The sequence below is a fragment of the Jaculus jaculus genome, chromosome 1 (assembly GCF_020740685.1).
Source record: "Jaculus jaculus isolate mJacJac1 chromosome 1, mJacJac1.mat.Y.cur, whole genome shotgun sequence".
In the NCBI taxonomy this organism is placed as follows: domain Eukaryota; kingdom Metazoa; phylum Chordata; class Mammalia; order Rodentia; family Dipodidae; genus Jaculus; species Jaculus jaculus.
The window spans coordinates 153,952,022-153,974,294 of NC_059102.1; the positions used below are offsets into that span (position 1 = coordinate 153,952,022).

At 56.2% G+C, this 22,273-nt stretch overlaps 1 protein-coding gene across 1 annotated transcript in view; it reads right to left on the reverse strand.

Annotated features, from left to right (window-relative positions):
• Positions 1–21,875, reverse strand: part of Muc6 (mucin 6, oligomeric mucus/gel-forming) — a gene marked incomplete at its 5' end in the record, with an annotated part of 29,033 nt that extends 7,158 nt beyond the window's left edge. Inside the window, 30 exons of the mRNA XM_045135197.1 lie at positions 4,636–4,884; positions 5,448–5,636; positions 6,025–6,060; positions 6,569–6,631; positions 7,429–7,572; positions 7,793–7,949; positions 8,611–8,850; positions 8,965–9,150; positions 11,346–11,456; positions 11,537–11,678; positions 12,124–12,275; positions 12,722–12,831; positions 12,922–12,974; positions 13,090–13,339; positions 13,543–13,675; positions 13,767–13,861; positions 13,952–14,113; positions 14,388–14,525; positions 14,607–14,679; positions 14,799–14,903; positions 14,972–15,110; positions 15,241–15,361; positions 15,812–15,934; positions 16,043–16,250; positions 16,389–16,498; positions 16,595–16,685; positions 16,980–17,106; positions 17,182–17,422; positions 17,999–18,058; positions 21,830–21,875. Of these exons, the coding sequence (XP_044991132.1) occupies positions 4,636–4,884; positions 5,448–5,636; positions 6,025–6,060; positions 6,569–6,631; positions 7,429–7,572; positions 7,793–7,949; positions 8,611–8,850; positions 8,965–9,150; positions 11,346–11,456; positions 11,537–11,678; positions 12,124–12,275; positions 12,722–12,831; positions 12,922–12,974; positions 13,090–13,339; positions 13,543–13,675; positions 13,767–13,861; positions 13,952–14,113; positions 14,388–14,525; positions 14,607–14,679; positions 14,799–14,903; positions 14,972–15,110; positions 15,241–15,361; positions 15,812–15,934; positions 16,043–16,250; positions 16,389–16,498; positions 16,595–16,685; positions 16,980–17,106; positions 17,182–17,422; positions 17,999–18,058; positions 21,830–21,875 (4,054 nt within the window). The remainder of the gene's footprint in view (positions 1–4,635; positions 4,885–5,447; positions 5,637–6,024; positions 6,061–6,568; positions 6,632–7,428; positions 7,573–7,792; positions 7,950–8,610; positions 8,851–8,964; positions 9,151–11,345; positions 11,457–11,536; positions 11,679–12,123; positions 12,276–12,721; positions 12,832–12,921; positions 12,975–13,089; positions 13,340–13,542; positions 13,676–13,766; positions 13,862–13,951; positions 14,114–14,387; positions 14,526–14,606; positions 14,680–14,798; positions 14,904–14,971; positions 15,111–15,240; positions 15,362–15,811; positions 15,935–16,042; positions 16,251–16,388; positions 16,499–16,594; positions 16,686–16,979; positions 17,107–17,181; positions 17,423–17,998; positions 18,059–21,829) is intronic.
• Positions 21,876–22,273: the final 398 nt, after the last annotated feature.

Sequence of the window (22,273 nt, forward strand, 5' to 3'; positions counted from 1 at the left end):
GGTTAATGGCACAGGAGGACTACTGATTGTGCCTGAGGTGGTGTGGGCCATCGTGGTTCCAGTTGCACTAGTGGTGGATTTAGGAGTGATGGTGGTGGCTGGCAGTGTTGTGGACTGCTGGCTGGGTGTAGCAGAAGGCTGTGAGATGAGGGAAGGGGTGGTAGAGGCTGTAGAGAATGAAATGTGGGCCTGTGTAGTGGCGCTGGTCGTGGAAGTCAAATGTGGCGCTGTGTGTGTGGAGCCTGTTCCCTCAAGTGTAGTGGTTGGAAGGATGGTGCTGTGCGGCCATGAGACTGGTGCTGATGAGACCATGTGTGAGGTCGTTGGAGTGCTGAGAATATGCGATGTTGATATCATGGAGGATGTGGAACGTGTAGGCACTGGAGTGACCAGTGAAGTCTGCAGAAGCGATGTGGTTGGGAAGGTGGTAGTCATTTGTACAGATGTTCCTGTGGGGACCCCAGTGGTGTGTGGAGTGTTGGAGACAGGAACTGTGGGTGAAGAGTGAGTCGGGAATGGGGTGTTTGGGGTACTGGGTGTGCCTGAGGTGGTGTGGACCACTGTTGTTCCAATTGTACTTCTGGTGGACTTGGGTGTGATGCTGGTGGTGAGAATTGATGTGGACTGCTGGTGGGGTGTGGATGGAGGGTGTGAAGGATGGGAAGGTGAGGTACTGGCTGTGGAGAGGGAGCTGTGGGTTTGGATGGTAGCCTGAGTGGTGGAAGTCAGTGTTGGTGCTGTGTGTGGGGACTCAGTGTTCTTGACTGTGGTGGTGGGAAACATGGTAGTTGATGGACTTGAGGTGGGAATTGTTGATACCGTATGTGTGCTGGTTGGAGTCGTGAGTATCTGAGAAGTTGGTGTCACCGAGGATGTGGAAAATGGAGAGAGAGGGGCCTGGGGTGAAGATGTGGTTGGAATGGTGGTGGTGGTCTGTAGGGATGTTTCTGTTTGGAGACCTGTGGTGTGTGGCCTGGTAGAGACAGAGACTGTGGGTGTGGAGTGTGTGGTTAATGGCACAGGAGGACTACTGATTGTGCCTGAGGTGGTGTGGGCCATCGTGGTTCCAGTTGCACTAGTGGTGTATTTAGGAGTGATGGCGGTGGCTGGTAGTGTTGTGGACTGCTGGCTGGGTGTAGCAGAAGTTTGTGAGATGAGGGAAGGGGTGGTAGAATCTGTAGAGAATGAAATGTGGGCCTGTGTGGTGGCGCTGGTCGTGGAAGTCAAAGGTGGCGCTGTTTGTGAGGAGCCTGTTCCCTCAAGTGTAGTGGTTGGAAGGATGGTGCTGGGCGGCCATGAGACTGGTGCTGATGGGACCATGTGTGGGCTGGTTGGAGTGCTGAGAATATGAGATGTTGATATCATGGAGGATGTGGAATGTGTAGGCACTGGAGTGACCAGTGAAGTCTGCAGAAGCGATGTGATTGGGAAGGTGGTAGTCATTTGTACAGATGTTCCTGTGGGGACCCCAGTGGTGTGTGGAGTGTTGGAGACAGGAACTGTGGGTGAAGAGTGAGTCGTGAATGGGGTGTGTGGGCTGCTGGGTGTGCCTGAGGTGGTGTGGACCACTGTTGTTCCAATTGTACTTCTGGTGGACTTGGGTGTGATGCTGGTGGTGAGAACTGATGTGGACTGCTGGTGGGGTGTGGAGGGAGGGTGTGAAGGATGGGAAGGTGAGGTACTGGCTGTGGAGAAGGAGCTGTGGGTTTGGATGGTAGCCTGAGTGGTGGAAGTCAGTGTTGGTGCTGTGTGTGGGGACTCAGTGTTCTTGACTGTGGTGGTGGGAAACAAGGTAGTTGATGGACTTGAGGTGGGAATTGTTGATACCGTATGTGCGCTGGTTGGAGTCATGAGTATCTGAGAAGTTGGTGTCACCGAGGATGTGGAAAATGGAGACAGAGAAGACAGAGAGGTCTGGGGTGAAGATGGGGTTGGAATGGTGGTGGTGGTCTGTAGGGATGTTCCTGTGTGGAGACCTGTGGTGTGTGGCCTGGTAGAGACAGAGACTGTGGGTGTGGAGTGTGTGGTTAATGGCACAGGAGGACTACTGAGTGTGCCTGAGGTGGTGTGGGCCATCGTGGTTCCCGTTGCACTAGTGGTGGATTTAGGAGTGATGGTGGTGGCTGGCAGTGTTATGGACTGCTGGCTGGGTGTAGCAGAAGGCTGTGAGATGAGGGAAGGAGTGGTAGATGCTGTAGAGAATGAAATGTGTTCCTGTGTGGTGGCGCTGGTAGTGGAAGTCAAAGGTGGCGCTGTGTGTGTGGAGCCTGTTCCCTCAAGTGTAGTGGTTGGAAGGATGGTGCTGGGCGGCCATGACACTGGTGCTGATGAAACCATGTGTGAGGGAGTTGGAGTGCTGAGAATATGAGTCGTTGATATCAGGGAGGATGTGGAATGGTTTGGCACTGGAGTGACCAGTGAAGTCTGCGGAAGCGATGTGGTTGGAAAGATTGTGGTGTTTTGCACAGATGTTCCTGTGGGGATCCCAGTGGTGTGTGCAGTGTTGGAGACAGGAACTGTGGGTGAAGAGTGAGTCGTGAATGGGGTGTGTGGGCTGCTGGGTGTGCCTGAGGTGGTGTGGACCACTGTTGTTCCAATTGTACTTCTGGTGGACTTGGGTGTGATGCTGGTGGTGAGAACTGATGTGGACTGCTGGTGGGGTGTGGATGGAGGGTGTGAAGGATGGGAAGGTGAGGTACTGGCTGTGGAGAAGGAGCTGTGGGTTTGGATGGTAGCCTGAGTGGTGGAAGTCAGTGTTGGTGCTGTGTGTGGGGACTCAGTGTTCTTGACTGTGGTGGTGGGAAACAAGGTAGTTGGTGGACTTGAGGTGGGAATTGTTGATACCATATGTGTGCTGGTTGGAGTTGTGAGTATCTGAGAAGTTGGTGTCACCGAGGATGTGGACAATGGAGAGAGAGGGGTCTGGGGTGAAGATGCGGTTGGAATGGTGGTAGTGGTCTGTAGGGATGTTCCTGTGTGGAGACCTGTGGTGTGTGGCCTGGTAGAGACAGAGACTGTGGGTGTGGAGTGTGTGGTTAATGGCACAGGAGGACTACTGATTGTGCCTGAGGTGGTGTGGGCCATCGTGGTTCCAGTTGCACTAGTGGTGGATTTAGGAGTGATGGTGGTGGCTGGCAGTGTTGTGGACTGCTGGCTGGGTGTAGCAGAAGGCCGTGAGATGAGGGCAGGAGTGGTAGAGGCTGTAGAGAATGAAATGTGGGCCTGTGTGGTGGCTCTGGTCGTGGAAGTCAAAGGTGGCTCTGTGTGTGTGGATCCTGTTCCCTCAAGTGTAGTGGTTGGAAGGATGGTGCTGTGCGGCCATGAGACTGGTGCTGATGAGACCATGTGTGAGGTGGTTGGAGTGCTGAGAATATGCGATGTTGATATCATGGAGGTTGTGGAAAGAGTAGGCACTGGAGTGACCAGTGAAGTCTGCAGAAGCGATGTGGTTGGGAAGGTGGTAGTCATTTGCACAGATGTTCCTGTGGGGATCCCAGTGGTGTGTGCATTGTTGGAGACAGGGACCGTGGGTGAGGAGTGAGTCGTGAATGGGGTGTGTGGGCTGCTGGGAGTGCCTGAGGTAGGGTGTGCCTCTTGTGTGCTAGTTATTCCGCTGGTGGACTCAGGGGAGATAGTCGTGGCTGAACCCAAAGTGGACTGATGGTGGGGTGTGGAGTTAGAATGTGATGGGTGAGGACTGGTACTGGCTGTGGTGTATGAACTGTAGCCTTGACTGGTGGCCCTGGTGGTGGAAGACAGTGTTGGCTCTGTGTGAGGGTGCCCTGTTCCCTTGCTTGTGGTGGTCATAAGAATGTTGATAGATGGGCTTGTGGTGGAATATGAGGGGACCATGGAGGGGCCTGTTGGGGTGATCGGAGAAGTTAGTGTCACTGAGGATGTGGAAAATGGAGGCAGAGAGGTCAAAGAGGCCTCGGTTGTAGATGGGGTTGGAAAGGCAGTGGTCTTAATTGAAGTTCCCAAGGAAGGACCTGTGGTCTGTGGAGTTGTGGAGAAAGAGAATGGCAGGGAGAGTGTGGTGGATGTAACGAGGGAGGGCGTAGTTGGAGAAGTCCAGGAACTGGTTTTGGGTGGTGCTGTAGGTCTCTGGCTTTCGCTTGTTTGGTGTGCTGTCAAGGCAGTCTCTGTCGCGTGGCTGCTAACCGTTGCACCTGGTCTTTGACTTTCCTGATAGGCCGATGTTGCTGTGGATCATGAGAGCTGTTAATGCTGTGCTCAAGTCCACAATCTTTCATATATGTTTTGCTGTGTTACCGGACTTTGATTTTTGCCTTGTTTTCTGACCATATGGGTCTGCCACGGGCTCCTCAATATATTGATGCCCCTGGTATCTTCCCTTTTTAGTCACCTGATTTTCCTTGGTGCCTCCCGCGCTGAAGTTTCTGGGACCTCAGGCTCTGCACTCTTTGCTGTGAACTTACCACCTTGACTGGCCCTTTGCTCCTTGACCTGCTTGTCTCAGTGCCTGAATTTGTGACTGGGCACCAGGCTGTTTCCTCCCCTTCTGCTGCTCGAATGCAATTTTGGCTTCTTCCTGCGTGCCCTCTGGATACTACAGGAAGGCCTCTTTCCTGGCTGGACCTGCTATTCCGTGGTCAGAACTGGCTGCACGTGTACCCTGGCTTCCCATGGGCTGTGACTCACCTTGGCTTGGGGACGTCCCAGGCATGGCTGAGGTTATCCGTGTCACCGTGGTGTGCGTTGTGAATTGAGCTGTGGACTTTGTGGCTGGGCTTAAGGAAGATGCTGTGGGCTCAGTTGTGGCCTGGGTCACTGTGACCCCTGGGGCTGTTGAGCTTGCTGTCGCTATAGGTGTCAGAGGTGACGTTGGTTGTGGTGTGATAGCGATGGTGGTTCGAGTGGATCCTGCAGGAGAGAGCCATGAAAAGGTCCTTTTTCCATCTGCATTTGTGTCCTTGCCCCTTGTTCCCTACCTGGGGCCCTGGCTCCCTTCTTGTGAAGTGATCCTCACTTGAGGAGCACCAGCCTTGTGTCTTCTCTGGCCTGCAAGGGTCCATCTAGCTGGCATGGCCTCATCCTCAGGGCAGTGAGTACAGTGGCTGTTAGCCACTCCTCTGCCCACAGGTGGTCAACTCTGTGGACTGATGTTCCATTCATTCATTGTCTCCAGCAGCAAATAGGGTCCTGCTGCGTGTGTATATTTGCAGGGGGAGGGGCAGGGGACAGAATGGACTGCAGCATGGAGTCTGCATTAGGCCCAGCAGGTTCCACACACATTCCAGGGGCAGCTTCAATATGAAATTGCCACATCTAGAGGCCAGCTTAAAGTGTAAGATTTCCAAAACCCTCCTCTCCTCCAGCTTGTCTTTCAAGCTCAAGGAATTCTGTGCTGAACTGCTGCCCTTGGCCATATCTCAGTGGGAAGGACATGGATACACCCACCCCACTGTGCATGCCCTCTTTTTCACCTCCCAAGGAGATGGTGGGTTTCTTGGTGGTCCAGCCTGTTTCTCCATCAGTAGAAGGTGGGGCTGAAGATGAAGCTGAGAGGCCTGGTGAGTAGGTGGGGCCCACAGCTGTGGCTGGGGAGCTGGAACTGTAGGACCTGGTAGTAGTGGTGGTTGCTGTGGAAGGCTGGACTTCCGGAGGCCGTGAACCTGTATGGGGCAGATGTGTTCTCATGCATGAGCAGGGTCTGGTCCTGGCACCCCTTTGGGAAGAGGCTGTTCTGCCTGCTGAGGATGGAATGGGCAGGGTCTTTTTTTGTGGTCCTCTGAAAGCAGTGCGGACCCCTGTTGGGGCCTTCTTGGGGGCTCATCTGTTGAAACACTGGTAGAAGGTCCAGTGTGGGCCAATCATCACCAGGAGCTCAGCTTTTCATGCCTTTCCTCCTCTGACCCAGGACTGCAAGGTGCATTCCTTACCCTCCCCGGGCCCAACAGATACTGGGTCTGGGCACATGTGTGTAGGGAGACTGTCTACTGTAGCCAAGGTGAGCCCCAGGGAAAGCTTGCATTCTGTGGTACCAAGGGTGTGTGCAATCACCTGTAGTGGTTGGCGACAGAGTGGTGGTGGGTGGTGTTGCGAAAGGAGAGAGCCTTCAGGGTCAGCTGCTCACACAGCCTCCCTATAGTAGGGCTTCTGTGAACTATCCCAGGGCTGAGTCACCCCAGAGAACTTGACTGTCCCACCTCTCCCCTCCCTCGTGTTGTGGTCAGCCTGGGAGTGGGAGGACACCGGTTAAGGCACCGTGGAAGGGTGGCATCTAGAATCTTCCCAGGAAGATTCCCACTGTGTATCCAAGTTCTCTGGCTAGTGTGGGGGACTCTACCTTGAGGTTGGGGCTGGGCAGTGGCTGGGCTGGGGAAGCAGTAGAGGGGGCAAGGTGTCCAGTGATGCATTTCCTGTGTCTTTATTATCTACTGTGATATTACCGGAGCCTGTGTGTTTGTGCTCCAAGGGGTAGGGTACCAGGCCCAGGGTGCTGAGGTTGGATAGGAGCTTGACATAAGCTGGAGCACAAGGGCACCTAAGCCAGGTTGCCTAGGGGCGGTGCTGTCCAGTGGTTGGGACAGCTGCCTAGACTTACCGCAGGGCACGCAGGTCCCGGTTCCGTGGTCAAAGTACTTGTCCTGGGAACAGTTGTAGCAGCCTGGGGCAGAAAGGTTAGGCTCAGTGCTCCTCTCCCACCTTCAAGGACCACTGCTGTTCTGTGCCCCCCCATTCATGCCCCTGCCATTCACCCCTTCCCACCTCACTGCAGCCTCTGAAGCCACAGGTTGGGCCCCAGAGACTCTGCCTCATGTGACTAACACTCTTTACTCTGGCCCTCCACTCTTGTGAACCTGGGTCCTTTGGCTTTGCAGGCAAGCACCTTAACCACTCAACTCTCCAGCTCCTAAATGTCCCTTTTAATGTGGAGGTGCCTGCCTCTATCCTCAACCCTGACTCGTCTTATTTTGCACTGTGACAGGGATTCTCTTGTGCGGCAAGACTCCATCTGGCTGAGGTAGCCCCATGGCTCCTGCCGTGTCTTCTTCTCCTATAGCATGCACGCCATCTGCCAGGTGTGTGTGTGTGTGTGTGTGTGTGTGTGTGTGTGTGTGTTTTCCTTCCTTCCTTTTGGTTTTGAACATCTCTCCTTGGCTAGATGCTCCTGGCGGGCAGGGCTATTTTGTATGAAGCAGTGTCCCCAACCCAGAACTGGGCCTGGTGCTCAGTACACATCTGCTAAGAGTATGGATGAATGCATAGGTGGATGCATGAGAAATGTGTGGGTGGATGAATGAATGAGTGAATACGAGAGGGCCGATGAATGCATTGTGAATGGATGTGTGGATAAGGAGTGTGTGCACGGATGAATGAATGTGTAGATGAGTCAATGAGCACATGGGTTTATAAATGAACAAGTGCCCCATGTGAAGGTGTGTGTGTCCTTGGGTCTCATACCTTCGATGTTGGTATCCAGGAAGCTCTCCAGGCTCCCGGGACAGAGGCAGGGCTGGTAATGCCAGGTGCAGTTGACCTCCCTCGCATACTGGTACTTGTTCTCGTTCACGCGTGTGTGAGTGTTGTAGAAGTCACAGTAGATGGCTGAGAGAAAGGGTGTCCCATCAGTGGGCAGTGAGGCCTGAGCAACAGTTCTGTTGGCAGGGGAGGGTCTCCTCTTGAGAAGCCTATGGCTGGGGTGGCTGGGATATGGCTAGTGACCCAGGGTGTCCTGTAGGGAAGTAGCTTGGTGCCTGTTTGGGGAGAGGTCTTCTGGGATGGGCTCCTGAGGGAGGCAGGAGCAGAAACGGGGCATGATACTTACGGCAGAAGTCTGGGGACCTCCAGTCCACGCACACGCCCTTGTCCAGGCAGGCCTTGGCATAGGCGGCCACCGCATCGCACAGACACTCACAGTCACCACCCATGTCACACCCGCAGGTGTCACGTACACAGGCCTCATAGTAGGGCAGGTGGTACACCTGTGTGGGGACCCTGTGTCAGTGTGTGCGTGTGTATGTGGCTGTAGCCCACAGCCAAACCTGTCGTGAAGGGTCTAATCTGTGCTCAGGTATCCAGAGACCTCCCAGTGGGAGCCACGAATGGCTAAACCCGGTCGCCCTCTTTGGCGTGCATGCCTGCCACTTGCGGGTTTTCTTCTCTCTCCAGTCCTCTTCCCCCACAGCCCTGGGGCTCATGCCCTCAGAGCCCGTGAACACCTGCGGCTGGTCTCTGCTGCAGTGCCGGCCCATCTTATCCAGCCACAAAGCCCAGGGGCTAGCTCAGGAGCCTGAGTTCAAAAAGCTTGCCCCTGGGTAGGGCTGGGCTTCCCCCAGTGTCTCCTCTTTGGGCCGTGCATTCCCGAGCAGGTGTCTGCAGGGGTGATGTGGTCTTCAGGGGCTGTCACAAGTCTCTTATAGACAGAGGCGTGGGGCTAATAAGCAGCTGTAGCTTATGGGGGACCCCTGACCTCAGGCAGTGGCTCCTGCTCTCTCTCTCCACCTGCCTACTCCCCACACTGCAGGGTGCCCCAACCTGAGAGGGCGCTGCTGGTCTTGCTGTGGTAGATGGCGTGTGTCCCCCTGACATCCTAGAGTGGGATGACTGTGTTTGGCACCCCCACCTGGGAGGAATGGGGCCCACCTTGCTGTGGCAAGCGGCAAAGGTCTGACTGTTGATGATACTGCACTTGCGCTCCGCCCAGGAGCGACGGAAGGTGTTCAGGCTGCAGGGATCCGCCACGTAGCTGGCGTCCCCGCACAGAGGATTCTCCTTCCACGAGTTCACAAACTCTAGCTCGCTGGATGCCACGTACTTGCTGCGTGTCTCGAAGTCATCCTTCATGTTCTTGTTGTAATTGCCGCACAGGCCGCAGAGGGCGTCCTGCGGAGACAGCTGGCTGGGGAGCCCAGCAGGCTGCTCGGGTAGACCCGCCCACCCCTGCCGAAAGCAGCCGGGGATCCTGTCGGGGCTCCCCCGCCAGGGTGTGGTAGGTACCTGGGTGCTGCGGCGGATCTTGATGGAGACACTCATGTGCTTGTTCCACACGAGGGTCAGGTTCGCCTTCCCCGGGATGTCCACGTCCAGGATGAGGTGCAGGGAGCTGGGCTTCATCTGGAAGTGGATGAGAGGGTCCTCTCCGCTGACCGTGTAGTTTCTGTCTGCCATCGTGATGGACAGGCCCTGTGGGGATCAGGGCTGTCATATGCTGCCTGCCAGTTGTGTCCCTCTGTTCAGTGCCCTGGGCAGCTGGCCACCCTGTGTCCATGTTTCATCCTTTAACTGTGTTCCCTAAGGTGGGACCCACTGTGTCTGTTAAGCCACATGTGGTGGCTCGCCACCTGTAATCGTAGCACTTGGGAGGTGGGGTCAGGAGGATTAGTAGTAAAAGTCTAGCCTCTGCTTTCATGGTGAATTTGAGGCCAGCCTGGGCTACCTGAGACAAACGCAAAATGCAGCAACAGTGCTGGAGAGATGGCTCAGTGGCTAAGGTGCTTGCCTGTGAAGTCTAAGGACCCAAGTTTGATTCCCCAGGACCCACATAAGCCAGATGCACAAGGTGGCACGTGTATCTGGAGTTTGTTTGCAGTGGCTGGAGACCCTGGAGCACCTATTCTCTTTATCTGTCTGTCTCTCTCTCTCAAATAAATGAATAAAATGTTAAACAAAAAACACACAGCTACAGTGAAGACTGGGGAGATAGCTTAGCAGGTAAGAATGCTTCCTGTGGGAGCCTGAGAGGGCCTGCAGCCTGGGTTCTTGCATCTGGCTTTACATGGGTACTGGGGAATCACACTCAGGTCCTTAGGCTTTGTAGGCAAGCACCTTAACTCCTGAGCCATCTCTCCAGCCCTAGTCTGGTTTCTATTCCCTGGCACCCATATGAATAGCGGGGTATGGCCATGCATACCTGTAACCCCAGTTTTGTAGAGAGCAGAGAGTCAGTGGGGCTCACTGGTCAGCCAGTCTGACCAAAAAAATTGGCAATTCTTGGTTCAATGAGAGACTGTCTCAAAGAAACATACAGATGAGCAATCAAGAGAGAACCAACAAGCTGGGCATGGTGGTGCACGCCTTTAATCCCAGCACTCAGGAGGCAGAGGTAGGAGGATTGCTGTGAGTTCAAGGCCACCCTGAGACTACACAGTAAACTCCAGGTCAGCCTGGGCCACAGTGAGACCCTACCTCAAAAAAAAAAAAAAAAAAAAAAAAAAAAAAAGATGACTGGGCTTCTGCGTGAGAATGAAAATACTTAGTAGCAGAGGCCAGTAAGTTAAAAAGGAGACATAAAGGGAAGAGAAAGGAAGGGAAGAGGGTACTTAATAGGTTGATATTGTATATACGTAAGTACAATGATTGTGATGGGGAGGTAATATGATGGAGAATGGAATTTCAAAGGAGAAAGTGGGGGGGAGGGAATTAACGTGGGATTTTTTTTATAATCATGGAAAATGCTAATAAAAATTTGAAAAAAAAAAGAAAGAACCAACAGTCTCCTCCACACGTGTGTACATACATGTGCATATACTATACATAGTATACCACACGCACATACAATTCCACACACACAACCCACACATGCCACACACATGGATACATAGCAAAAAACAAAACAAAACAAAACAAAACACCCACACAGCAACAAGGGCTAGGGACTCAGCTCATTAGGCAAAGTGCTTGCCATGCAAACACAAAGAATAGAGTTCAGGTCCCCAGCACCCATGTAGAGCCGGACACCCAGGGTTTATCTGTGACCCCACTGCCTCTGTGATGAGGTGGAAGGCAGAGGCAGGTGAATCTCTGGAAGCTCATGGGCCAGCGGCCCTGGTGTGTGCAAAGGTAAGTAAGAGAGACTGCCTGAAGTAGTGTGGAGGGTGAAGACTGACATCCCAGGTTGTCTTCTGACCTCCAAACGTGCCGTGGCATGCATACTCACACACATGAACACACACATTCATACTTGAACACACACGGATACACACCATACACACATACATAGCAAGGACCAAAAAAAAAAAAAAAAAAAAAAAAGCAACGAAAAACAAACAAACAAAACAGCAGCAAGGAGATGTGGGTGTATCTGCTAGGAACCAGCTCTGGGCAGAAGGTTCCAGAGATGTGGAAACAGATCCAGATTCCCAGGTAACCCTTTCTCCTCTGCCCACAAGATGATCCATAGCTGTGGGAGCCTAGCGGAGGCCACAGCCACTAGTGTGCAAGTGCCCATTGGGTGAATAGTCAGTCAGTCTCTGACCAGCCCACCCGGTCATACAGATAAGGAGGGGCAATTGGGAAGCATGCTCAGTGGAGGAACCTGGGGGTGGAGGGTCTGGCATGAAATAGGGTCCCTTCCCTCCTGCCGCCCAGGCCCAGCTTACACCCAGGAAGATCTTGATGGCTCTGGAGCAGGTGACCCCCGACTTCCCGCAGATGACGTTCTCCGTGAGAATCTTGAAGGTGGGCTGCGAGCTGTTGGCACCACAGTCATCCTGTAGGGAGGGGGTACTGAGGAGGAGTCCGTGTGGCCCCCTCCACGTAGCCCTTGGCATTGGGCCTGGTGCTTGTTTACCGTGGCCAGGGTGTACTCGCAGTTGCCATCAAACACAAAGCGCTGTCTGTCAAAAGTGACGACATGGCCCTCCCCATAGAGGACGCAGGTGGATGAGCAGTATGCGTTCTGTTGGCAGGTCCACCTCCCCTGGGAGCAGGTGCTAGGAGAAGGTGGAGGGTGGGGCATGAGGGGCGTCCTCTCCCATACAAGGTGGTGTCCTTGGAGTTCCTGGAAGCCCCCTGGTCTATGACCCCAGGACACCCACCCCCGGTCATACCACCTCTGGGTGCTCCTTTTTGCCCACATGGCCCACGAGGTCCAGCTTGTAGGTCTCTATAGAATGAGGTATGGGGCTGGAGAGATGGCTTAGTGGTTAAGTGCTTGCCTGTGAAGCCTAAGGACCCCGGTTCGAGGCTCGGTTCCCCAGGTCCCACGTTAGCCAGATGCACAAGGGGGCGCACGCATCTGGAGTTTGTTTGCAGAGGCTGGAAGCCCTGGCACGCCCATTCTCTCTCTCTCCCTCTATCTGTCTTTCTCTCTGTGTCTGTCGCTCTCAAATAAATAAATTAAAAAATTTTAAAAAAAAAGAATGAGGTATGGCCTACCAGGTTTTACAGTCATTGTGAAGTATGGCACCCCCAGGGTAAGAGACCCCTTCAAAGTCACACGGACACTCCTCGGCAGGCACACACTGTCCGTTGCTGTTTTCATAGAGTCCCTTGGCACAAACACAGCCAGGTTCACATTTGGTGGGTACCTGAGGGACAGTCAGGGTTAGTGACCCCTTGCAGATGGCCTCAATGTTTCTGCTTCCTCAGAGACCTCCTCAGCATTTTACCTAGACCTTTCCTTGCGCCTAGCCTGTTCTGGAGTCTCTGTGGGTAGCTAGGATTTGCTCTTAGAGAGACCATCCACCCTTGAAGAAAGGTCCCATGCCTGTGAGCATCAGAATGGGCTGTCACACCCACGGGGATGAATGGCCGCACCCCCAAGCTGGAGGCCAGAACTCCACAGACAAGTGCCTAGTATTCCAGCTTCCCGGCCACAGAGAGGCTCCTGACCCCTTGACCCCTCCCCCACCCAGCACCTCCACTGGGACAGATGGAAACTAAGGGACAGAGCATGGCCCTGCGTAGCACTGGGCTACTGCAGGTTCGTGGAAGCCATCCGGTAGTCCAGCAGCCCGTCTCCACTGCTCCTTACACAGTCAATGCCCGTGGCCAGCATGTGGCACGTGGGGGCACATGCAGCCCCAAATTTGTCTTCTGAGGACTGGCTACAGGAGCGGAAGGTCTTGGGGGCCGGACAGGATGCTGCAGAAAGAAAGAGGGAAGGTCAGACGGACTGGGCGAGACCCGGGCAGTGCAGAGTCCTGCCGGCGGCCTCCTGCCATGTGCGCTTACCCAAGAACATCTCTGCCTGCTTCGGGCAGCTCAGGCGTCCACTGATACAGTAGCTGAGAGAGAGAGAGAGAGAGAGAGAGAGAGAGAGAGAGAGAGAGAGAGAGACTTGAGCTCTCGGGTACACAGGGCCTTTCCCCAAGCAGCCCCACCTAGCCCTGCCCTCCTCACCACAGGATCCCCTTGACCACGGTGGACTGGTAGGCCTCAATCAACTTGTTGCCGTCCAGCAGGCAGGGGCACTGGGATTTTTGCACACACTCTGCCTTGTGGTTTAGGTAGGTCCCACTGGGACAGTTGCAGCCGTCCACAGGCACGGCACTGGCGTGGCATTCGGCTGCGTGGTCCGACAGGGACAGGCACGTGCGCCCACAGGCTTGGCTGTCGTAGCTGAATGTACGGTTGCCGGTGCAAGAGACAGCTGCAGGGAACTGGGGATCAGGCCGTGGGAACGGGCAGCCAGGGAGGGGGCGGAGTCTGGGGCCATCATGAGACCAGTGGGCACTAAGATGGTTGGGCCTAGGACCACCCCATAATGACCCAAGGGATCCCCCGGCGACCCGACCCCATGGAGCAACCCCCATTACTCCTGCGTCCCATGGCCCTGCGCAGTGCAGCACTCACTGCAGTTATCCACAATGCTCCTCCAGCCCCAGAGCGGGACACCCCAGGTGGAGCAGGCGTGCACGTAGGCCCCAAGGGCAGCACAGATGTGTGGGAAAGTCTCCTCGTAGTTACAGGCCTGGTACACGCATCTCTGCAGGAAGAGTGAGCCGTAGGCATCTGCCTGCCCCAGCGATGAGACCCCCGAAGCTCCTTCCCTGCGGTGGGACGCCTATGGGCCTCACCTTGTAGAAGGGTGTAGGATTGACCACAGCATGGCACCTCTCAAACACACTGCCCTTCTTCAGCAGCATGGAGCAGTGGGTCTCCGCACACACCTCTGGGGATAGTGCTCCGTGAGCTGTGGGTCTCCCATCCCTTCCCCGCCCCATAGGCCTGGGTGGCTGAGGGCGGGGTGTGGGGTACTCACTGTTGAGTTGGCTCATGGAGCAAGGGTCCGTCTCTCGTGCTAGGGCAGGTGGGCAATTCCCTGCCCGCCAGGAGTCCACAAACAGGGAGGCGGTGCTCTCGTCGATGCCCATGCTGGTCATGAAGTCATCGGTTGTGTCCCCGTTGAAATTGCCACAAAGCCCTGAGTGGGCCGGGATATGAGGATGGCCAAGACCTCCTGCCCTTCCCCTGCAGTACCCTCACGTGCCCTGACATTTGCCTCTTTTCGGCAGTGAGAGGTCATCCCCAGCCTCACAGGGCCCACTCCCCTGAGACTGGGGCCACAGGCTCCCTGAATGTACAGGGCCAGCGGGTACATTCTTGGTTCTTCTTGGGCCTTCCCCGCTGCCTGGCTGCCACGGGGGAGGATGCAGCCAGGCTGACCCTGGGAGTGACCGGCCAGGGCAGCAGCTCACCTTTGGTTTGGCCTCTGAATTGGGGCCCGACAGTGATGTACACCTGGAAGACAGGCTGCAGCTGGATCACGAGTTGCAGCCCAAAGGTGGTGACCATCTGGAGATGGGTGGACGTCTGCCTGAAGACGGTGATATTACCTACAAGGACGCGGGGTTGAGTGGGCTGACCAGGTCACGCGGCCTCACAAGGATGTGGGTGCCTGCTACGGGTAGACTTACTGGTTGTGTAGGGCAGAAACTTGATGTCCCCGTTGTTGGTGATCACTTCGTCCTCTGAGATTATGATCTTGTTCTGGAGGGAAGGTGGCCTGAGTTGGGGGTGGGGAGGCGGGAGAGGTGGGAGACAGCAGGACTCTGGGCCCGCAGGTGGTCGGCCACAGCCACGCTTGCTGCAGGATGGGGCAGCCTTACCTTCTTGCTTAGATAGATGATGGCTGCTAGAGAGGTCTCTGAGTGTGAGTAACCTGTCTTTTCATATACAGCCATGAGGGTACCCTCGTCAGGAAGCTGCGAGCTCTAGGGAGACAGGCGGGGTCAGGCTCTGAGGGACTGTACCATTCTCCCAGCCCTGGGACTCATCCTACCTGGAGGAGCGTGTAGGTGCAGGTGCCATGGAAACGGTAGGGCCTGGCATCAAAGGTGGTGATGAAGGAGCCTCCTTCCAGGGAGCAGTGTCCAGGGCACGGCTGCTCTGTGCACGTCCAGTGGCCCATGGTGCACTGGCTGCAGGTGGGCATCAAGGTGACCCCCAGTTGGAGAGGCCCCTGGAGCAAAAGGCACTCCTCCCTCCCCAGGTTCCAGGCCAGGGAGCGCCCCCTGCTGGCCAGAGTCTTTCCTTGTTCTCTGAACTCACCAGGTTTGGCAGGTGGACGCTATGATCTGCCCTGGGCCATAGACCACGCCATTGTGCATGCAGGGGCACTGGCTGACTGGCACGCAAGTATGGTTTTTGGAGATATCGTCAATCAGTGTACCTACGGGGTGCGGGGAGACAGAGTTCCTGGGCTTAGGTGGGGTAGTGTGCCCCTGTCACTGTGGAGTGCTGGTCCCTGTTGGCCCAGGTTCTGTTGCTTCTCTTTGCCCCTGCCAGCCCTGGGGAGATGCTGTGGCTGAGTTCTTGCCATATTTGCACTTGAACCATTTGTTTGCAATAGCCATGGCCCTGAGGTATGTCACCAAGGTATGGACCTGGGTGAGTGGCAGGCCCTTGTGGGTCTTAGGGATATAGAACTGTCTCTCAGGTCCAGCTCAAAGCCCACTTCTTTCCAGCAGCTTCCGTTAAGCATTGCTCACTCTCCATGGCATCCACTGGGAGGCTGGAGATGGGTGAAAGGGGCCAGGACCCGGGGCCAGATGGCAGAATGTCTGGGCCAAGCCTCGTCAAGCTGGGGCCCGGGGAAGCAGATGTTGGTGTATGCCCTCACCATCTGGGCAGAAACAACCGGAGGTGCAGAAGCTGGAGCAGCTGTGATATGGGTTGGAGCAGGTCTTGACGCAGACCTCGCCGCACTCCTGGTACACCTGGTTAGCCGGGCACTGGCCTGGGGCTGCAGATATGAGGTGGGGTGAGAGAATTCTGCCTTCCCCAGCTTCACCCGGGCACAGTCCCTTCTCTGCCCAAAGCTGCCCTTCCTGCTACCTTGCCCCGAACTCACAGCAGGTACCAGGCCCCCGCCAGCTGCGGACAGGCTGGCCGGCCATGCTGCACCGCCGGGAGAACTCAGACAGCGTGGCGCAGCTGCAGTTCTGCTGGCCCGGCTGGGCGCACGTAGCCATGTCCTCCTGGCAGCTCCGCACCAGCGGGTCCTTCGGCACATTACACTCAGGAGACACCAGGTTCAGCAGCCGAGTACAGATCTTGGCCTGAGTAGAGAGCCATTTTGAGGTCACATGGATGGCTTGGGAGGCCCGGTGGGGAGTAGGCAGAGTACTGGCCCCAGAGATATCAGACCCTGTGGGTCAGCTCTACTGGGGCCCTGGGGACCCGGCCAGCTCACGTACATATGCAGTCTGTGGGACGGGGGGACTGGGGATGGCCTCGTGGACACAGATCTCGTTGGGGTCATCCAGTTTCTGGAGTGTGGCATACTTGTAGGGTTCTAGGAGTTTGCCTGGTAAGTGGGGAGATGGCACAGGACAGAGGTTGGCACAAGGGGCTGGCCACAGACAGGCCTGGGCTCTCACCGCCTCTCCTTCACCCCGCCTACCTTCCTCGCTCAGAAACTCATTGTCAGCGTTTCCATCGAAGTTCCCGCACAGCCCGCACAGTCTGCCCATGTACTTTCTCTCCACCAAGACCTGAGGGGCGGCATGGATGGGCTCCGTGGCAGTGTGGGAGGGGCTCCCCACCCAGCTGGAGAAGCTGTTTCCTGTTTACAGGTCTCAGGCTCCCCCAAACTCCCATCCTGCTCCTCCTCAGGGGCTCCTTTCCTTGCTGGGCCCTTTTCAAACGGGGACACTGAGCTGTCTGCCAAGCCCAGGTCCTCAAAGGCTGTTGGCAAGGGGCCAAGGCTCCTGGCACCCATCCTAAGGAAGACCTTCATAAACAATGCAAGTTCTTCAGGTGCCCCAGCCCAGCCCTGTGGTTCTCACCATGAGATGGGCATCTGGACCCCATATGACCACCAGCTCTAGCTCTAGCTGCTTGGCCACCAGTTGCATGTTCTGGCCATAGGGTGTGATCTGGAGTCCATTGCTAGTGTAGGGCAGGCTAATGACCCTGTGGGTGACAGTCGATGGTTAGTAGCTACATCTTTTGCCCTCTCCAGATGCCTGGCCCAGACCCACAGCCTACCCAATGTCCTTGATAGAGATGGTTGCTTTGTTTATGGTGACCACAGAGGCCCCCAGCTCCACGATGATGCGGGAGATGTTTCCATCTGGTCCTCGTCGCAGCTGGACACTGAAGGTTGGTGAGGCAGCCTTGCAGGTGGCCGTGAAGATGTAGTTACACCTCCCCAAGAAGTTGTACTCCAGATGGTCAAAGGTGGAGAAGTGCCCGTTTCCCCACGTGGAGCACCAGCCCTTGTCTGGGGCTGTGGAGAAAGTGGCACAGTCTTGAAGCTCCATCCCCACTGACTGGGCAGACCAGGTCTGGGGCAACCTGTTCTACAAGCTATGATCCTGGGAATCCCACTGGAGTCCCAGATCCACCACGCCCACCCAACCCTGGACTGGACTCTGTCTTCTGTCCACAGGCCTTACAGGATTGTGGACCTTCCTTAGTGGCATGTCCAGCCCAAGTATCCGTAAAACATGAAGCCATTGCTTGGCTTCCCTCCCCACCCCACCCAGTAGGGTTCTTCTAAAGTCTGTCTAGGCAGAGGAGGGTCGGGTTCAGACATCACTGCCCCTGAATAGCTAGCCCTAAGTTGGTGCCTTCTGGGGAAGACTTATTGGCTGGGCTGTGACACTCATTACTTGATCCCTTTGTGGGAATCCCAGACCACAGCACCCAACGAGGCTGGCAGTATCACACACGGTGTGCTCGAGAGAGCGAATGTGCTTGTGGAAGTGAATGTGTGTGTCACCGTGTGACCCGAGCTTCAGACCCCTCTTTCCTGTACTCTGAGTCCTCTGGGCAGCAGGATGTGGCGGCTGGTGGCCCTCACCTGTCTCTGAAGAGTTCTTTGGCTTCCAGGGACCTGGATCGGCAAAGGAAGTATCCGCACCTGAATGGACAGGACCTGCGGTTAGTGCTGGGAGTGCCCTTGACCCCACCACAGTTGTCTCTGAAAGCTTTGGTCCATTTCTGTTCCAGGCCGCCCGAGTGCACAGTCCTTCTCTGCCAAGTCCACAGAGGCACTTTCTTGCTGTGGACTGGGCCAGCACGCAGCTCATCTGCACTGTGACCGAGGAGGTGGCAGGCTCTAGACAAGGGCGGAGGTGGAGCCCAGCCTCAGTCCTGAATATCATGTCATCCTTCTCAAGATGTAGCCTCTCTCCTTTCTCACTTTCCATCCATCCATCCACCCACCCACCCACCCATCCCATCATTAGCTTAGCCTGTCTGCATGGAGCGCCCACTCTTCGCTTGTCACCAGGCACAACACAGGGCTTGCTCCTGAAGTGTCCCGCATGCTGCAGAGGCCTCAGACAGGGGTGAGTGCGGGGAGAAAAGAAGGAAGAACAGTGAGCTACTGCTGTGTGTGTGGGGAGGTGGGGCTCTCGGTGTTAGAAGGTCTGTCTATCTGGGGAGGTGACATTTGAACAGGGCCTAGGGGCGGTCTTTCCTAGGGCTTGCTGGGGGACACACTATCCTGTGAGGCTAATGGGTGGCAGGGGATAGAGCAGAGCTAACAGGACATTCCTAGGACATCCCTGAGAGACAAGCGCCAGACCTCAGGGCAGGGGCATCCTGGGCGCTGGTGCTTTGACAGCCTCTGGCCAGGGACGCCTGCTTGCCTGTCTGCTCGGCTCACTCCCCACTCCCCGTTCAGTTGCGTCAGGCTCTCAGGGACCCAGCAGATAGAGAACCCAAGGGCAGGACACAGGCTTGAAGGCAAAATCGGGCATCTAGAGGACCCAGCTCCTCCCAGGGATTCCCTGAGGACCTCATGGTGGGACCAGAAGGGGGTACACCTGGGGTGTTTTGGGAGAAAGCAGCCTGGGCGAGAGACCGAGGGCAGAGTCATCCAAACCCAGCACTCTCCTCTGCTTGGCAGCATTCCAGATGTTCCTGGCCTGGCTGGCAGTCTCCCTGGGGGGTCCTCTGTGAACTACCCCGAGGCTGGGACCCTGCTCTCCATCCATCATCCTCTTGCCCTTTTCCTTCTTGGCAGTCTCTGAAAGAGCTGTGATGGGGCTTGGGACGGATGTGATCATTGCTAGAGAGACATCCGAATAAGCTGGGTCACAGCCAGCAACCAGAAGATTGCCCTGAGGGCCTTCGGGCTCCCACCCATCTTTCCTTAGCCACAGACTTCATGGCACTTCCCCCTTTCCAGGCCTCGGAGCTCCCTGCGGGTCACGGTGTCCCCTTTCATGGCCTCTGAGCTCCCGCGGGTCATGACGTCCCCATCCCGAGCCTTCTTCCTGCTCCTGACTTGTCATGCCTCCCACCTCGCTGAGCACACAATACAGCCCTCCAGGCGCGGCTCCCCACCCAGGCCCCACATCAGGCTCTTCTTAGCCTTTGGAGCTTATTTCTAGCAGGAGTACACATCTACTTGTGCACCCTGGACTGAAGAATGGCCTTTCTGTAGCAGGTGATGGCAACTTTGACCAAGTGCAGCTTTTGAGGGGGGGCACAAAGCATCAATCAGTAAAGGAAGGGGATGCCTACCTAGCCAGCCACATTAGCCTCAGCTACCTTGTGATGGATGTGATGACAGATGTCAAAGCCAGATCTCCCTCATATCTTTTCCTGAGAGTTGGGACAAGACGCTGCCGCCCTCCCGTTGCCCCAGTCACTCCTAGAGTGTGTGCGTCTTGGGTGACGCCAGGAGCAGAGACGGACCAGTTGAGGAACGTAGTGACCACAGCGTCTGTGAGGCCCTTGGGACTCAGCCCTTGGGGGGTGGCTCATGAACTCTATCCGGCATGGACAGGGGCTTCTATGTGAGTCAGTGGACTGAGTAGGGAGGCCTTGCTTACGTGTGCACGCCTTCACCTGTGGTCCACTTTGGCCTCGAGATCATTTTCTGCTTGACTGCTCATGACTTACATCCACATTCTTAAGCTAGGGCCCAGCCTCAGCACCCTTCCGCTCCTCAGCGGTCAGTGGGCAAAGGGTTTCCCAGTTCTGGCCTTCCCTTTCAGGGGTGAAGGTCCAAAGCGATGTCCATGGAAGTCGGGAGAACCCATCCCCACTCTAGCACCCCTTGAGGGAGCAGAAACGGAGCCACACTCTCAGATGGGAAAGCCCCCCGCCCCCCACCCCAGGGTCTACTGCATTCCACATGGAGCAGCACAAGCGTAGGTTCTGGCCTGAATTGGCTTGAGAGCTGCCCTGTGACTTCATTACCTCGCAGGCACCTCCTTGTCCTGTCTGCTGTGTGCCAAGGGGCCTCTGTCCCATGCAGGTGCTTCCCTCCCTTGACCAGTCCCTATTCTCCCTCAGTGCCAGCCTCATTTGAGTCTGGCTGCCCTAGGCTGCCTGGTGCTGACTCCAAGCTGGAGACGCCTTTGAAGATGCTCAAGAGGCAACTGGAGCAGTCACTGCCCACCCTGTCTCACTGCGGGGACTTTCTGTGTCTCCCTCTTGACTGACCAGCGCACGGGCTGTTCCCTTCTACATGCTTGGCAGCCCTGATCTCTACCCCTGCCCATGCTAGATGGGCCTTGCTGGCATGGGAGTTTCCTTCCCGGCTTACTGCAGCCCCAGGCTCCGCTTGGGCTGTCTGAGCTCATGCTCTGCTGGCCTCTGCCCTCCCACTGGGTTGCACAGGGTTGGCATTCAAATACTTGCTGCAGTCACTCCGGCCTCCCACAGTCCAATCCGACAGCTCCCCAGAGTCTCAGCTTGGGGCCCCGCCATGCCTCCATGCTAAGCTTCACCTGTGCCTCACCAACCATCCTGGGCTGTGGTCTTACGGGACTCAGATTCAGCTCTTCTACAAGGTTAGCCCCCTCCCCTTTTCTTGCCAGGTGTGGTGGGCAAAGGACAGGGCAGGGTCTTAGGTGACATAGCAGAACCCCATAGGTCACTGAATGGAGCTCAGAGCCACCTGTGCGGTGGAAGAGGGGGGGTCTATACTGCAGGGAGTGGGGGCTTGGAGGAGGGGGTGGGGCAGCCTGGGGCAAGGCAGGGGGCATTCACGCTGTGCTTCAAGTTCGAGGTCTACCCAGCACCTTGGCCCCCAGCTGGGTACACCTTGAGGGTGGGTTCTGTCTGGTTCCTAAGGGGGCTTCCTGACTGTGCGGAGCCATGGCTAGGGCAGAGACATACCACATCTCTCATCATTAGGGATATGGAGCCCAAAACCCCTCTTCACTGAGCTCCACCAGCAGTGATGAGCTGGTAGAGCCTGGACTCTGTCTGGGGACTTTGGCTCCAGGGCCCAAGATCCACCCTGCTGGGGTGACATATGCCTCTGTCTCTCTATGCCTCTGCCAAACCCTCAGGCCACCAGAGACTTCTCAAGATCGGGCCAAGTGGAGAGAGGAAAAGTGCCAGGCCTGATTAGTTTCAAGTCACCATGCTGTGCTGTCTGTACTTTGACTACTGAGATTGGACTTGAGGGAACCCCATCCCTTGCTCCAGGTGGCCTTTCTCCCTCCCTGGCCACCATGCCCAGCTCACAGGGTAAATGCGTGAGTGGTATGCTGGCCTCCAGCTGGGCCCTTCCCACCTCACTGATGACCATGTGGCCCTTCTGCCTTGGGCAGAATCAGTGGGGCGAGAAGACCTGAGGGCTTTCCCACACACAGGGGCCTGCAGAGGGCACTGGTGCCTGGCCTCTAACCCCCTGCCAGGCATGGTCTGGCAGACACCCACTCACCAGCACTGAGTAGGGCTCCCTCAAATGACAGCAGCAGCAGCAGCAGCAGCAGCTGGACCCCAAGCATGGTGGCACTCCTGGAACAGAGAGGTGGCCACCAGCCCTGGCCGCCCTCCTGCCGCTTGGCGCCTCGGCAGTCTTGCTGCTGCCCCTATCGTAACTCGAGTGGCCAGCTCCGTGCACCTTATATAAGGGTGGCGGGCCCTGCCCCTGCCTCACCCACCTGTGCCCCATGCTCCAGGCCTGTGATCACTACCGCCTGCTGGGCACAGTGGTGGCCAAACAGGATCTGGGACTCTGCTTTATCAGGACTCAGACTTCTTTGGAAAATTCTGCAGTGTGGCCCCATTATCTTCCCACTCCCAGTGGGGGTCTGACACATGCCCTCCAGGGGCCCACAAACACCTCCCGTATCTGGCTGTCTTGAGGGGTGGACAGGGCAAG